Raw genomic sequence first — 12,062 nt, 5'->3', positions numbered from 1 at the left:
AAAGGTTGTTCTAATGCAATGCTGTGACTACCACAACACATGAGCTCTCTATGCATTAATGTGTAGGGCACTTGTTCCTTGGATAGCAAATTATTTACAGTAGTTTCAGATTTGGATGTTTTGACAGTATCCTTTGCATGTTGCAAGGGTAGAACCTTTAGGTTTTGCAGTAACCAGGAATTTGGGGATAAATGATGGTTTGACTAAAGGATGGACAACCTCCCTCCCCCCATCAATGGCTTCATTGCCTTGGGAGTAATCTGCAAGGAGCTGCATGCCAGCTGTAAGCAGAGCCACAGATGAAGGTGTTCTGGATTAATTACTTTGGAATGACCTCCGCATTTTGACTTTCACAATGACTCTCTCAGATTATAATCCCTAATAGAATCATAGAATAGTAGAGTTGGAAGGGGCCTATAAGGCCATCAAGTCCAACCCCCTGCTCAATGCAGGAATCCAAATCAAAGCATTCCTGACAGATGGCTGTCCAGCTGCCTCTTGAATGTCTCCAGTGTCGGAGAGCCCACTACCTCTCTAGGTCATTGATTCCATTGTCGTATTACTCTAGTTAGGAAGTTTTTCCTGATGTCCAGTCGAAATCTGGCTTCCTGCAGGTAGTATGCAGGTATGCTCAGAACTAAGTCCCAATACAAAAACATTAAAAACCCTAAGACATACACACAACTATTTTTTTTCCTAAGAAAATATTGCTGCATCCAATTGTTCTAGAATTACATAAAGGGGGGATGCTTTAAAACAACATGAAAAATGAGGAAAACAAACAAGGAAAAAGTCTGATGGGAATGGAACAGCTTCAAGGGGCAGTGGAAACTCCATAATATGCAGCCCGCCCAAGTTGCAAGTTGCCCACCTACGCTTGATACACCCCATTCTAAGGGTTGCACCCAATGTAGCACTAAGTCAAAGTAACTTAGTGCTATACTTGTTCTGCTGGTAACATTGTTTCACAATAGACTGCATAATCTGTTGTGCAACAAGTTTCTGTGGGTGCAACTATTGCACAGGATTCCTCAGTTGTACAACGTTAAAATTCACCCACCTAAGTTTTCTGACCACATTGCTGCAGTTAACATTGTGCAGAACAACATTTATATCATGCAAAAGATCTTCCCCTTTATCTCCTAAATGCGTTGAAAAATTACAAATAGACGCACACACAAACAGAATGTATGTATTTTTAAAAGGCTCAAAAAACTCTTAAGGGAAGTAATGTCATTACCACCTTGAATCGTTTACAAGCTTTCACAGCAATCTTTGAAAAAAACAATTCAGAAGATTAAAAAAAGACAGGATTATTCTGAAGGGCCATTTGAAAAAATCCCAAAAGGCAATCATATTTATTTCATACAACTATATAGCCTGCCTCTTATTTGAATTCAAATGGTTTGTGCTTAGTTACCTCAATAAAAGGTCTTGCAACCTTGGGAGAGATGGTTTCAGCTGGGGAGGGCTCCTGAGTAAGCATCACAAATTCTTCAGCCTTCACCCGGAATCCGGAATCCTCCATTGGAGAATGAACCTCAAACAGTTCCTGAATTGTTTGCTGTGGAAGAAGGGGAGGGAAGATAAACACATCTCGTACCATGTTTTTGGAGAACTATTTATTTATATTGCCCACTCTAGCTTAACTCGGGGTTAAACAGATATACTTCCATTGGAAGGAAGGGGAAAAACTTGAACGTCTGTCACCCCATCCAGATCATGAACTCTGCAGAACTGTTTTTAGTCTTCTTTGGGGAGAAATTATGGACAAAAAGGAGCGGAAAATGGCACACCTATTCCCCCTCCATTAAATAAAAAACAGAGTACAATTACTAGCCATGAGTTTGGGACACCAGTTAGAAGGGATCGGGAACAATGAATCTGGAGCCTCATACTACTAAGCAACCATATCTGTGTACTGTGTGAAGTATGGTCCTTTTGAGGCTAGCTCAGTTTTTTATCCTCCTTGTGGATGTATTAAGGGCACATGCAGTGGAAGCTCTTCTTACAGAGAACAAACAAGTGTTGCTTTGTCTCTGTCCCGTCCCTCTCTGATTAAGCCATGGGAGGGAGAGTGCAGCCAGCTGACACCATGTCTACCACCACCATCCCTCCCCCCCCAAAAAAAATCTTCAGAGCTGGAAAGCTGTGAAATCCCTGTTACAGTAGCCCCCGCTTTTCGGGGAAGCTCTCGTGCTACAGCTGATTGCTGTCAGCTCCCCGCTGATCAACTGTAGCGTGCAATCAGCTGAAGCCCAGGAAGCTCATGTGCTACAGCTGATCGCTGTCACTGTCAGCTGGAGTACAGCGGCTGGAGCTCCCCACGCTACTGCTGATCGCTGTCAGCTGAAGCGCGGTTGCTGGAATACAGTAGGGCCTCACTTTCCGGCGGGGGCCTAGAACATAACCTGTCATATGAGTGGGGCCCTACTCTACTTTGAAACATACAGGACCAGGAGGAGGCTCCTTCCACTGGGAGGCGTCAAGCACAAAGTCATTTGCATAGTCCAGCCTTTCACAGCTAAAAAATCTCCACCATGGAAGCCAATGAGAAGTCCTATAGGTGGGCCTCACAACAACAAAAAAGGCTCAGGAGCCAGTCCTTTAAAGCAAATGGTACAAAATATTTTGCAAAACAAGGAGTATTTTGATAAAACAATAGTAATACTACCTGCGTTAGAAAGGCCATAGAATAGTCGGTTCCCTGAGCAGCTACTTCTCGGATCAAATCCTTAGTGCCGTTTTTTAAAAGCTTCTCCTCTACTGAATTCCCACTGACAAGCCTAGAGAAACCAGAGAGATCTACCAAAACCTTAAAGCCGAGAGTGAAACCTTCATACCTAGAACAAACTAAACTGAAAATGTTTATTTTTTTAAGGCTATAGTCCTGGGATGAGGAAACTTTTTGGCCTCTGCAGGCCAACTTTGACATGTGGGTGAGACAAACCATCTGTCATTCACATGGCCTTATTATAATATCACATAATCGACAGGTAAGTTGTTCTACCCACCTCTCAAAAGCCTTTGCTCTTTGCATGCTTCTCCCTTCATCCCTGACATCAGAGGTGAAAAGGAGTTGTGTGGGGTGGCTTCCAAGAACAATGATGGGAGGAAGAAGCAGTTTCCGCTGAATGGAAACCACCTTTTCCTCTTTGAGCAAGATGCTCTCCCACCACCCAATCAGCTGATGGGTGGTTGGGAGCACACCTTCATCTAACAAAGGGACAATCGAGAGCCCACTTTAAGCTTCTGATTGTTCCTTTGAATCCTTGCCTGTTCCCACCCCACACCTGACAGCACGTATAACATTAGGTAGGGTAGGTGGGTGTGGTTTCCCCAAAACACCCTTGCAGGCCAAATGGGAAGGGTTGGTGGACCATATTTGGCCCATGGGCCAGAGGTTCCTCACCCCTGCTATTGGCAAAACTTTATAACTGGGCATGCTTGTAGAGAGTGGAGATGACCGTTATAGGGCAGAACCATTTATCTACTATGCATTTTGGGAAGTTTTTGTTTCTTCACCAATGCATTTGGACACCTCTCAAGATATTATAACCAAATTTGCAGGATGGGTCCTGAGATCCAGGTTTTCATCTACGTTTGGAAACAATTGGATGCCATTTTGAATCAAAATGAGGCTACTGAAACTTTAAAAACTGCACTGATTTTTTTTTGTTTCTTAGAATTCCTGAGCAATGCTGGGTACAAGGCTGCTAGTTTAGCATACAGTATGGGAAACCTCCACCCCCTTCAGACAACATGAGGTTCCAGGATGAGGGAGCTCCAGAACACAAACCGCCTCTGCTATACCTCCTACCATGGGCTACAACACTAAAGCTACAAGTCACTAAAATCACTAGAGGGTCTACTTTCTCTTGGTAGAACTACTTTGCAAGCATCACCTGTAGATATGGATGTCCTTGCATCTGCCAATCCTGTCACACCATTCTTGAGCCTTAGCATCCATCACTGGATTTAAATCGTTGTCGTAAAACACAACAGTGTCGGCCTCTACTAGGTTGACACCGGTGGAGCGACTGTGCGAAGACAGAATTGCACAGAAGATACGCTTGTCCCTATTGAAGGTCTTCATCAGCTCCTTGATCAGAAAGGGGTGGGGAGAGGAAAAGTACCGTAGACTGTAAGATATTTAGCACTCACTAACGAGTTCACAAGAATCACACGTTATTCTGACAGCAGTCATCTTTTGTCTCACACAAGACTGAATGTTAAATCAGATTTGTAAATAAGGCTGCAATCCAATACATGTGTACTCAGAAGTAAGCCCCATTAGGTTCAATGGAACTTACTCCCAGGTAAGTGTGTATTGGATTGCAGCCTACATCCACAAAAGTTCCCAGGGCGAAGAGAGGATGTCACCACCTCCTCTGTGGCCAGCATGGAAACACAGGCTACTGCACACTTGGGTGCAAACAAATTTGCCTTCTACCAAGAGGGTGGCCAAAGGAGAGTGCGAGCAAACCATCCCTTCTTCACCACCCTGCTGCGCTGCCACGCTGGCTGCAAAGGAGGTGACTCCCCCATTTCTCTGCAGCCAGCATGGCTGGTGGAGGAAATGGACCGATCAAGCAATAAAAAAACAAACACACAGTAACACACTACATGATCACATACACAAAACAAAAAGGGTCAGCAGGAATCAATTTCCCAAAGAATGAAGGAAACAAGAACACCTTCACCTCTCTGCAGAATGGCCAACAATAACAATGACCCACAAGTGGACATTCCAGTACTCTGGGACTACTGCCGAAAATGTCCTCCTTTTTGTGGGCAGCCAACCTCAAATTTCAGGGACACACTCCGCTTAGTATCCAATTAAATTAGTGTGTGCACCCAAAGAATTTGGATACAAAAGGTATTTTGGGTACTTGCCATAAAAGTGCTCTCTCTCTCTCTCTCTCTGGGAGTGAATGAAGCACCCATCAACTAAAAGGCTTATCCTCTCTGCCTAGAAGAGGCAAGGAATCATGTGACTAAGCTTTAGCATCTGTCCTGGTCTGTGGTGACTCCTCCCCAGTTTCTGTCCACAGCAGCTATATAGGCAAGAGCTCTGAGAAGTACTAGACGTCCAGGAGAGAGGCGAGAAAAATCCAGACAGAGAGCAACAGACGTGCAGGAACTCCAAAGGCATCTGCTCATCCCCCAATCGTGACATCGTGCTCATGCAAGACACTGGCTTGCAGGGTGCAGTATGGATGCTTTATGGTCTTTAGGATCCAGGTATCCAAGACTGACGCCTCCCCACACCAGACAGAAAGAGGCCTAGTCCATCCACCCAACCACTAGAGGGAACCCGGCATCAGAATTGGTTTCTTCCTCCACTAGTGGAGGGGATAGAGGAAGGCCTGGGATTGGTGGACTGAGGTTTAGCTGAGAACCTGAAGAGGTTCCTCTGGAGCCTGAATGGTCTAGAGATTCTGGGGCAAAAGGAGGGCCAGGAGAAATAAAAGGAATAGCGGTTATGTCTTATGAGAAGGGGCACAGCTTTCTTTTTTGTCATACACTTTGATGAGGACTTCTTTCAGGGTTTCTCTGTTGAAGAGTGTAATCCCCTTGAAGGGGGTCAAAGCTGGATTTGAGTGACAGGAAGCATCAACACTCCTGTGTTAAAGATACAAGGAACATCTACCCACTGAAATGGCCCCTGGGCAGAGGGGGAACTTAATCCATTGCTAAGGGATGCCTCCTTCACCCCAGAGAAACACAGAACTTTACAAAAGTGGTTTTACCAAAAATGACTATCTGCACAAGCAAATTTCTTGAGTTCCTTTTCATGCAATGTTCCTTATGTGCTGCAGACTCCTCATGGGCCACTAGGGGTGGTGGTGGATCAGAGCAAAGAGTGCCTGCTTTCAATTGCAACCTCTTATTGAAAGGATATAAACCAGAAGTGGCTTACCTGTGGCTCTCCAGATGTTGTTGGACTACAACTCCCATCATCCCTGATCATACGCCATGCTGGATGGGGCTGATGCGAGTTGGAGTCCAACAACATCCAGAGGGCACCAGACAAACCACCCCTGGTATAAACAATGAGACATAAGTGACTGCTCCAGTTTACCTGCCGCTCTTCCTGATTAGCACACTCATCAATCCTCACATAGGTGAAGAAATGGAAATTCAAGAACAGCTCCAAGATGTCTAACATGAGGATCATCTGGGATAAGATCAGTACCCGGCGTCCTTCTGACTTCAACTTCTGAAGCAAGACAGCCAGAGCTTCCAACTTTCCTGTTTTGGAAACAAGAAAGCATAAAGACTTCCCGCAAAACATCTGCTTGGTTCCAGATTCTACACAATCCAGCCAAAATTTATTTATTTATTTTTAAAAAAGGAAAAAGTTTCTCCTCTACCTGCATCGTACTGAACCAGACAGAGATCAGGAAACTGAAGCAATTGTGGGGTTGTGAGCTGCTGCAGCTGACACAGGTAAGGAGAGGCCTTCTCTTTCAGATGGTACCTGAGTAGTTTCATTCTGTGGCTGTACAAAGGGGGAAGCCTTGCCACGTGCAAAGATGGAGGAGCAGCTACTGCAGATGGCAGCACACAAAGCATCCTGGGTAACAAAAAGCAAACATATTGTCAAGTGCTTCCAATGTATTACAGGTTACACGGCAGCCTGATTAACCACAGAACCGTTAATTGGCAACCTGAGAACAAAACCCAGCTCCTCCAAGGGCTTAGCTGGCTCCTGTGCCAGCCACTTCTCATCCCCTTCCCTTCCAAAGGGGCAACATGGATGGGGAAGAGGAAAGTGAGAAGTGGCAGTTAAGCAGGGTACAATAAGTTGGGGGATGCCCAAAGAACTCCAGGGTCCATCCCAACTTGGATCAAGGCAGCGGCACTGGCGAAGCTGAAGGTGGCATGCAAGAGATTTATGCGTCCCTTATTGACCCTGTCAACTCCTGGTAACTAAGTGACAAGGTGCCTCACAGTCCTCTCCAATGACACAGAGCATTCTGCGGTAGTACATTTGAAGTTCATGCGTCTGCTTGCTCTGACCCCCAATCCCTTTGATGTCTATTAGGTGGGAGATGGCCACTGGCTTCGGTGTCTTTAAAGGGGATGAAACAAATTCATGGAAGAAGATACGATCTCTATCAATCACAACTAGTCAAGAAGACTTCATGGAACGTCTGTGTTCAGACACAGTATATGCCAGGGATGGAGAACCTGTAGCTCTCCAAATGTCCTGGGCTACAACTCCCATCATCCCTGAGCACTGGCATGCTGGCTGGGGCTAATGGGAGTTTGAGTCTAACAGCACCTGGAGGGCCACAGGTTCCCCATCCACACAGTATGCCAAAGACTACTAGCTGCAGGGGAGCAAAAATGGAAGAGGGGATATTGCCTTCATGACCTGCTTGTGGACTACTTAGGAACATCTGGCTGGCCACCTCAGGAAACAGGATGCTGGACTAGATGGTCTCCTCCATTAAGGTCTTTCTTATGTTCTTATGGAGGGGGATGAGCTGTACAGCTCTACAGCTGCAGGGAGCAGGAAAATAGTCCTGGTCCTCTGCCTCTAACCACCCCATGAAATGGGCCTGTGGCTAAAATGAGTTGCCAGCAGGTGCCACAGGAAGCTACCTAGGCGACCCCCTCTGAGCTGCCACAGTGCCACCATTTTGTGGCATTCCTAAACAAGGACTGGAAGGAGGATTATCTTGAAAGATGGATAAGCCAGCCAATCAAAATTTAAGATTGTGCATGACAGTGACAGCTCACCGGTTCACACCATTCCTCAGGGATTCCTGTTGCTGCTCCAGCGTCCACGTCAGCCCCTGCAGTGGGTCACTGTGGTCTCGAGAGGCATTCGACGAGAGGAGACAGTTTGCAAAACCAGCCCAGCTCCATTTGCTGGCACCAGCAGAAAACTGAGGGGGCGTCCTTCTGTCACCCACCAGAGAACAAATGCTCATGAGGTCCCGGCCATACACCGGTGCTCTGGAACAGCGACGTTCATTGCAAGAAAAGATCCTGTCCAGGCGCTCCTTTAGAAGCCTGTTTTTTTCCTCAAATGACTCCTTTGCAAAAAAACAACAACAAAAACATGTATCCATTTCCTGGGGCATAAAGCTCACAGCATTTTAAAATCAGAACTATAGAGAGATCAACATCTTTCACTTGGCTGCAATCCTAAGATCATGTACATGGAAGCAAGCACTGCATTCAATGGGTCTTGATTCCAAGTAAAGATGCATAACATTGGGATGCACAATGCAAAGGGATTTATTTATTTTGCACAATACTCAACAAAATAACTCAGATTCTTATAGCTATGTGTTAGCATCCATCCCACAAATCTAAGCAGGGCTTGCACAGGTTGAGTCTTCTGAAGATTCTGGTCCAGAAAATCAAATTGATTTCCCCATTCTGCTCTACTTCCCTTAATTGAAATTCTATTAATTGAAATTCTGTTAAGGTTGCATTCTATATTTTATTGCAAGCATAAACTGGGGAGGGGGCATAGCTTAGCAGCAGAGTACATGTGAGGCATACAGAGGCTCCCAGATTGTCCTCAGCACCTCTCATTAAAAGGGTCTCAGGAGGATTGGGGAGGGGGGAGATTCCTTCCTGAGATCCTGGACAACTCTTCCACTCAGAGGGGAAGGGGTGTAATCACCCGGGGTCTCAAGGGGTCTTAGACCATTTGCTTTTTTTGGGAGCAGGGTCCCTATGTCTCCAGCATCTTATGAGCCAATCAGCATGAAAGGGGAGTGTGTTAGCCCTGAGAAGAGTCTTCTAACATGTTTCCTTGTCCTTTCCTGCTAAATGGAGCCAAACAGAGTGAAAGGAGGTGAGTCAGCCACTGAGAAGACTTTTCTCAGTAGCTAACGCACTCCCCTTTCATGCTGATTGGCTCCTAGGGACATCTGTTGTGGTGGGTGAAGGCATTAGCAAGGATCTCATTCTCAACCCAGCAGCAAAAAAGGGAGGTGTGGCTGTGACTAACATGAAGGGACTCTGCACTTCTGAATTTGCCACTATGCTACTGCAGAGGAGACAATAGTAACCAGATGGTCTAATGGTATAAAAGGCAGCTTGATAGAGTCACCTATTTTGTAGCATACTGAAGATTATACAGCTTCCAAAACAGACAGCGAAGATGTTTTGCTGTATTTTTTTTAAACAGAACACAACATTACTTTCTCTTCATATTTCCATGGATACCTTCAACATCTCGCTTTCAAACTTCTAATTTTATAATTTATTTTCTGAAAGTGAGCTGAGCTGCAATTTCTCCCTCTCCATGTTTTAAAGTATCTCCAATAGCCTCCCCAGCTTGCCAAAATTTGCTTTTACATCATCAGTGGTGGAATCCATTTCTTTACAAGTCCTAATTTATATAAAAAATAATTCACCTGAGACAGTTTTACATACTACACACATACACACCAGTCTTAAAAGGGGGGAAGATGCTATAATAAGATACATTTTTGTTGACAAGCAAAATAAAGGGGAGATCAAAGTGCTAAATATTACCATTTTATTTATTTTTGCACTTCAGTTAGAAAAATAATGGAAAGTGAAGCTATTTTATTCTGACAACTGAGTTCACAAAATAAAAATAAGTAAAAATACCTGCGAGTGTCCTCCATGAACAAGGCCAGGTTTCAAAGATGATGCCGAATCCCCCGAAGCTAAATTAGTACCCATTGTTCTACCTAGAACACATACTTAAAAATAAACCATGTGTTTATGCATCCCAAACACCTTCTTTACAAATTACTTCAAATTACCACAAACGATAACACTCCCCCACTGTCAATGATAACAGACTCTCAAGGCCAGCCTTGTCTATTTAACAACTTGCCTAGGTAACCAGGAATTGCATCCAGGCAAGTACACAGGCTGGCAGAGGGGAGGGCAGAGTGTTCTGTGCCTCCTCCATCACTAGTCCACTTGGTTTGGCTGGGAGAAGGAAGAGCACCGCGTTCAGCATAGGAAACCAAATGAGGTGGCACAGAAGGTCCAGAGTGCTCCATTCCTCCTCCATCAGCCCATGGCATTTCTAGCTGTTTTTTTAAAAAAACTAGCCTGATTTTACCCATAAGAGGGGCTGGCAAAGGAAAGACAGAGCATCCCTCCTCTGCCTGCTCCGTTATGACTAAAATGCAGACTAATTTAAAAAAAGCAGGTTCATTTACAAGGCTGCCAGAGGTATAGAGGAACATAACAAGCTCACAGCGATCAACAATCTAGCGGTTTGGAGCATACTGTTCTATGCAGTGGACACAGAGCACCCTCAGCAGCTGAGTGCGGCACACTGGGTCTGCTGTTTAATGGTTCTCAGTCTGCAAGAGGACAGATCCAGAACTAGTAGGTGATGGACGAAAAAGGGACAGAAGTGGAACAAGGAATTCCAGGTGGGACCATCTGGAAGAGCAGCCGCCAACCCAGGTGGCTCTCAAACAAGTATAACAGCAGCTCAGCAAGGAAGTTTGCAGAACTACAAACCACGAGAGGAGGAAGAGTGAATGATGCCTCCCAACTCCCACTACACGGGAATGTAGCACCTTAATGCATCGGTCCATGAATTTCAGCTGGATTAGAAGCCAGCCCAGATTGGCACACATAGCTGGCTCTTACCTCTGATGATATGCTGATATTTGTAGGAGCTCAGAGCACCTCCAAAGCCCTGCACAACTGCCTAAATGTGATTTGTGTTAACAGACACAGAGGGGAGAGGGAGGGGGCAGTTGCCATAGCAACTGTGTAAGCTAGCCAGTGGATCCTTATTATTGGCACTCAACTAAGCAATCGAGGGCACCGTGCAAGAGAGCCAAGTTGCCATGAAACCAGATTTAAAAAGCTGAAAGCTCACAGACATCACCAAAGAGGACAAAGATTCTGACTCCGTTAACTTTAATAGGGCCTTCTGCTTTCCAACAGAATGATCATCATATTGCCCACTAGCATAAAAAGTTTTAGATTTGTAATTTTGTTCTGCTACAAAAGGAATCAAGAACTTTGGATACAATGGCTGCAATTGGACCCAGGTTTATCAAGACGGGAATGAACCTGGCCTCCTCCTGGACTTGCTTGTTCCCTGTTCCTTTTCTAGTGCATCCACGAGGAGTTCAGAAGTGTCCACTTCCATTTTTATTAACTGCAGCTTGTCACTCCTGATCCCCCCCTTGCGACGCCTGCACCAGAAGAGAGGCAAGAGAGAAGCAAGCCCCCCGGGGGGGTCATACCCATTACAATAAACCATAGTTCATGGTGATGTCCAATGCTGCAACTTTGGAGCAAATGGGAGAGCTGGAACTCAGCTTGCAGGAGAGAGCAAGGAGAGCTAAAGCGGCAAGGATGCAGCGAGACTAAACTGTATCCTGTCCAGCAAGGAACAGGAAAGCTGGATGTTGAGGAATTGCTCCAGTTAAACACCCTGCAGGCTACAGATGCAAGACTGGTGGGAAGAAATTACTTCTTTTCCATTCAACTGACATAATTTCCCCAGTTTATCTTAGGCAGAGCTTGGAAAAGTTACTTTTTTTAAATTACCACTCCCATCAGCCCCAGACAGTATGGCCACTGGATTGGGCTGATGGGAGTTGTAGTTCAAAAAAGTAACTTTTCCAAGCTCTGATCTTAGGGGAGGGGGAAGGGAGAGAACCTAGGAAGGCAGGAAAGGACAGGAAAATCCTCACACGCTTAGAAGCACACATGTGCTCCTTAACAATATCCCAGAGGTAGATATACAGTAAAGCACCCTTACCTTGCTGCGCTACCGCCGAAGCTGGCAAGCCAGCTGGATGCTGATTTCCCAAAGCGTTCAGAGCGTTTTGAACGGTCCCGGCCTGAGACACTGTCTGCATGACTACTGGGCCTTGAGGCCTTAAGTACTGCTGCCCGGGAGCTGAAACAATTTGCAGCACACTCCCTGCATTTGTAGAAATTAAATGGTAAGAAGTCCAAAGTTACTTTTTTTAAAAAAAAAAAGCAAAACAAAACCAGCTACCAGTCTTCTGTTTGCACCGTGTATTATGAAAGCAGGCAAGACAAAACCTTCCAGGTCCTTGGGTTATACTTAC

The 12,062-nt window shown here is 45.3% G+C and overlaps 1 protein-coding gene across 20 annotated transcripts in view; it reads right to left on the bottom strand.

Moving 5' to 3' along the window:
• Window positions 1-12,062, bottom strand: part of EP400 (E1A binding protein p400) — a 103,378-nt gene that overhangs the window by 34,575 nt on the left and 56,741 nt on the right. For all 20 annotated transcript variants that reach the window (XM_061603275.1, XM_061603288.1, XM_061603282.1 and 17 more), the window contains 8 exons: window positions 11,747-11,911; window positions 9,610-9,692; window positions 7,753-8,051; window positions 6,378-6,580; window positions 6,086-6,255; window positions 3,906-4,102; window positions 2,675-2,786; window positions 1,421-1,564 (listed from right to left, as the gene is read on the bottom strand). In XM_061603275.1, the coding sequence (XP_061459259.1) occupies window positions 1,421-1,564; window positions 2,675-2,786; window positions 3,906-4,102; window positions 6,086-6,255; window positions 6,378-6,580; window positions 7,753-8,051; window positions 9,610-9,692; window positions 11,747-11,911 (1,373 nt within the window). The remainder of the gene's footprint in view (window positions 1-1,420; window positions 1,565-2,674; window positions 2,787-3,905; window positions 4,103-6,085; window positions 6,256-6,377; window positions 6,581-7,752; window positions 8,052-9,609; window positions 9,693-11,746; window positions 11,912-12,062) is intronic.

The sequence above is a fragment of the Rhineura floridana genome, chromosome 19, assembly GCF_030035675.1.
Source record: "Rhineura floridana isolate rRhiFlo1 chromosome 19, rRhiFlo1.hap2, whole genome shotgun sequence".
NCBI lineage: Eukaryota > Metazoa > Chordata > Lepidosauria > Squamata > Rhineuridae > Rhineura > Rhineura floridana.
Note: the sequence above shows the minus strand (reverse complement) of the source record. Positions and strands in the feature narration are given on the sequence as shown.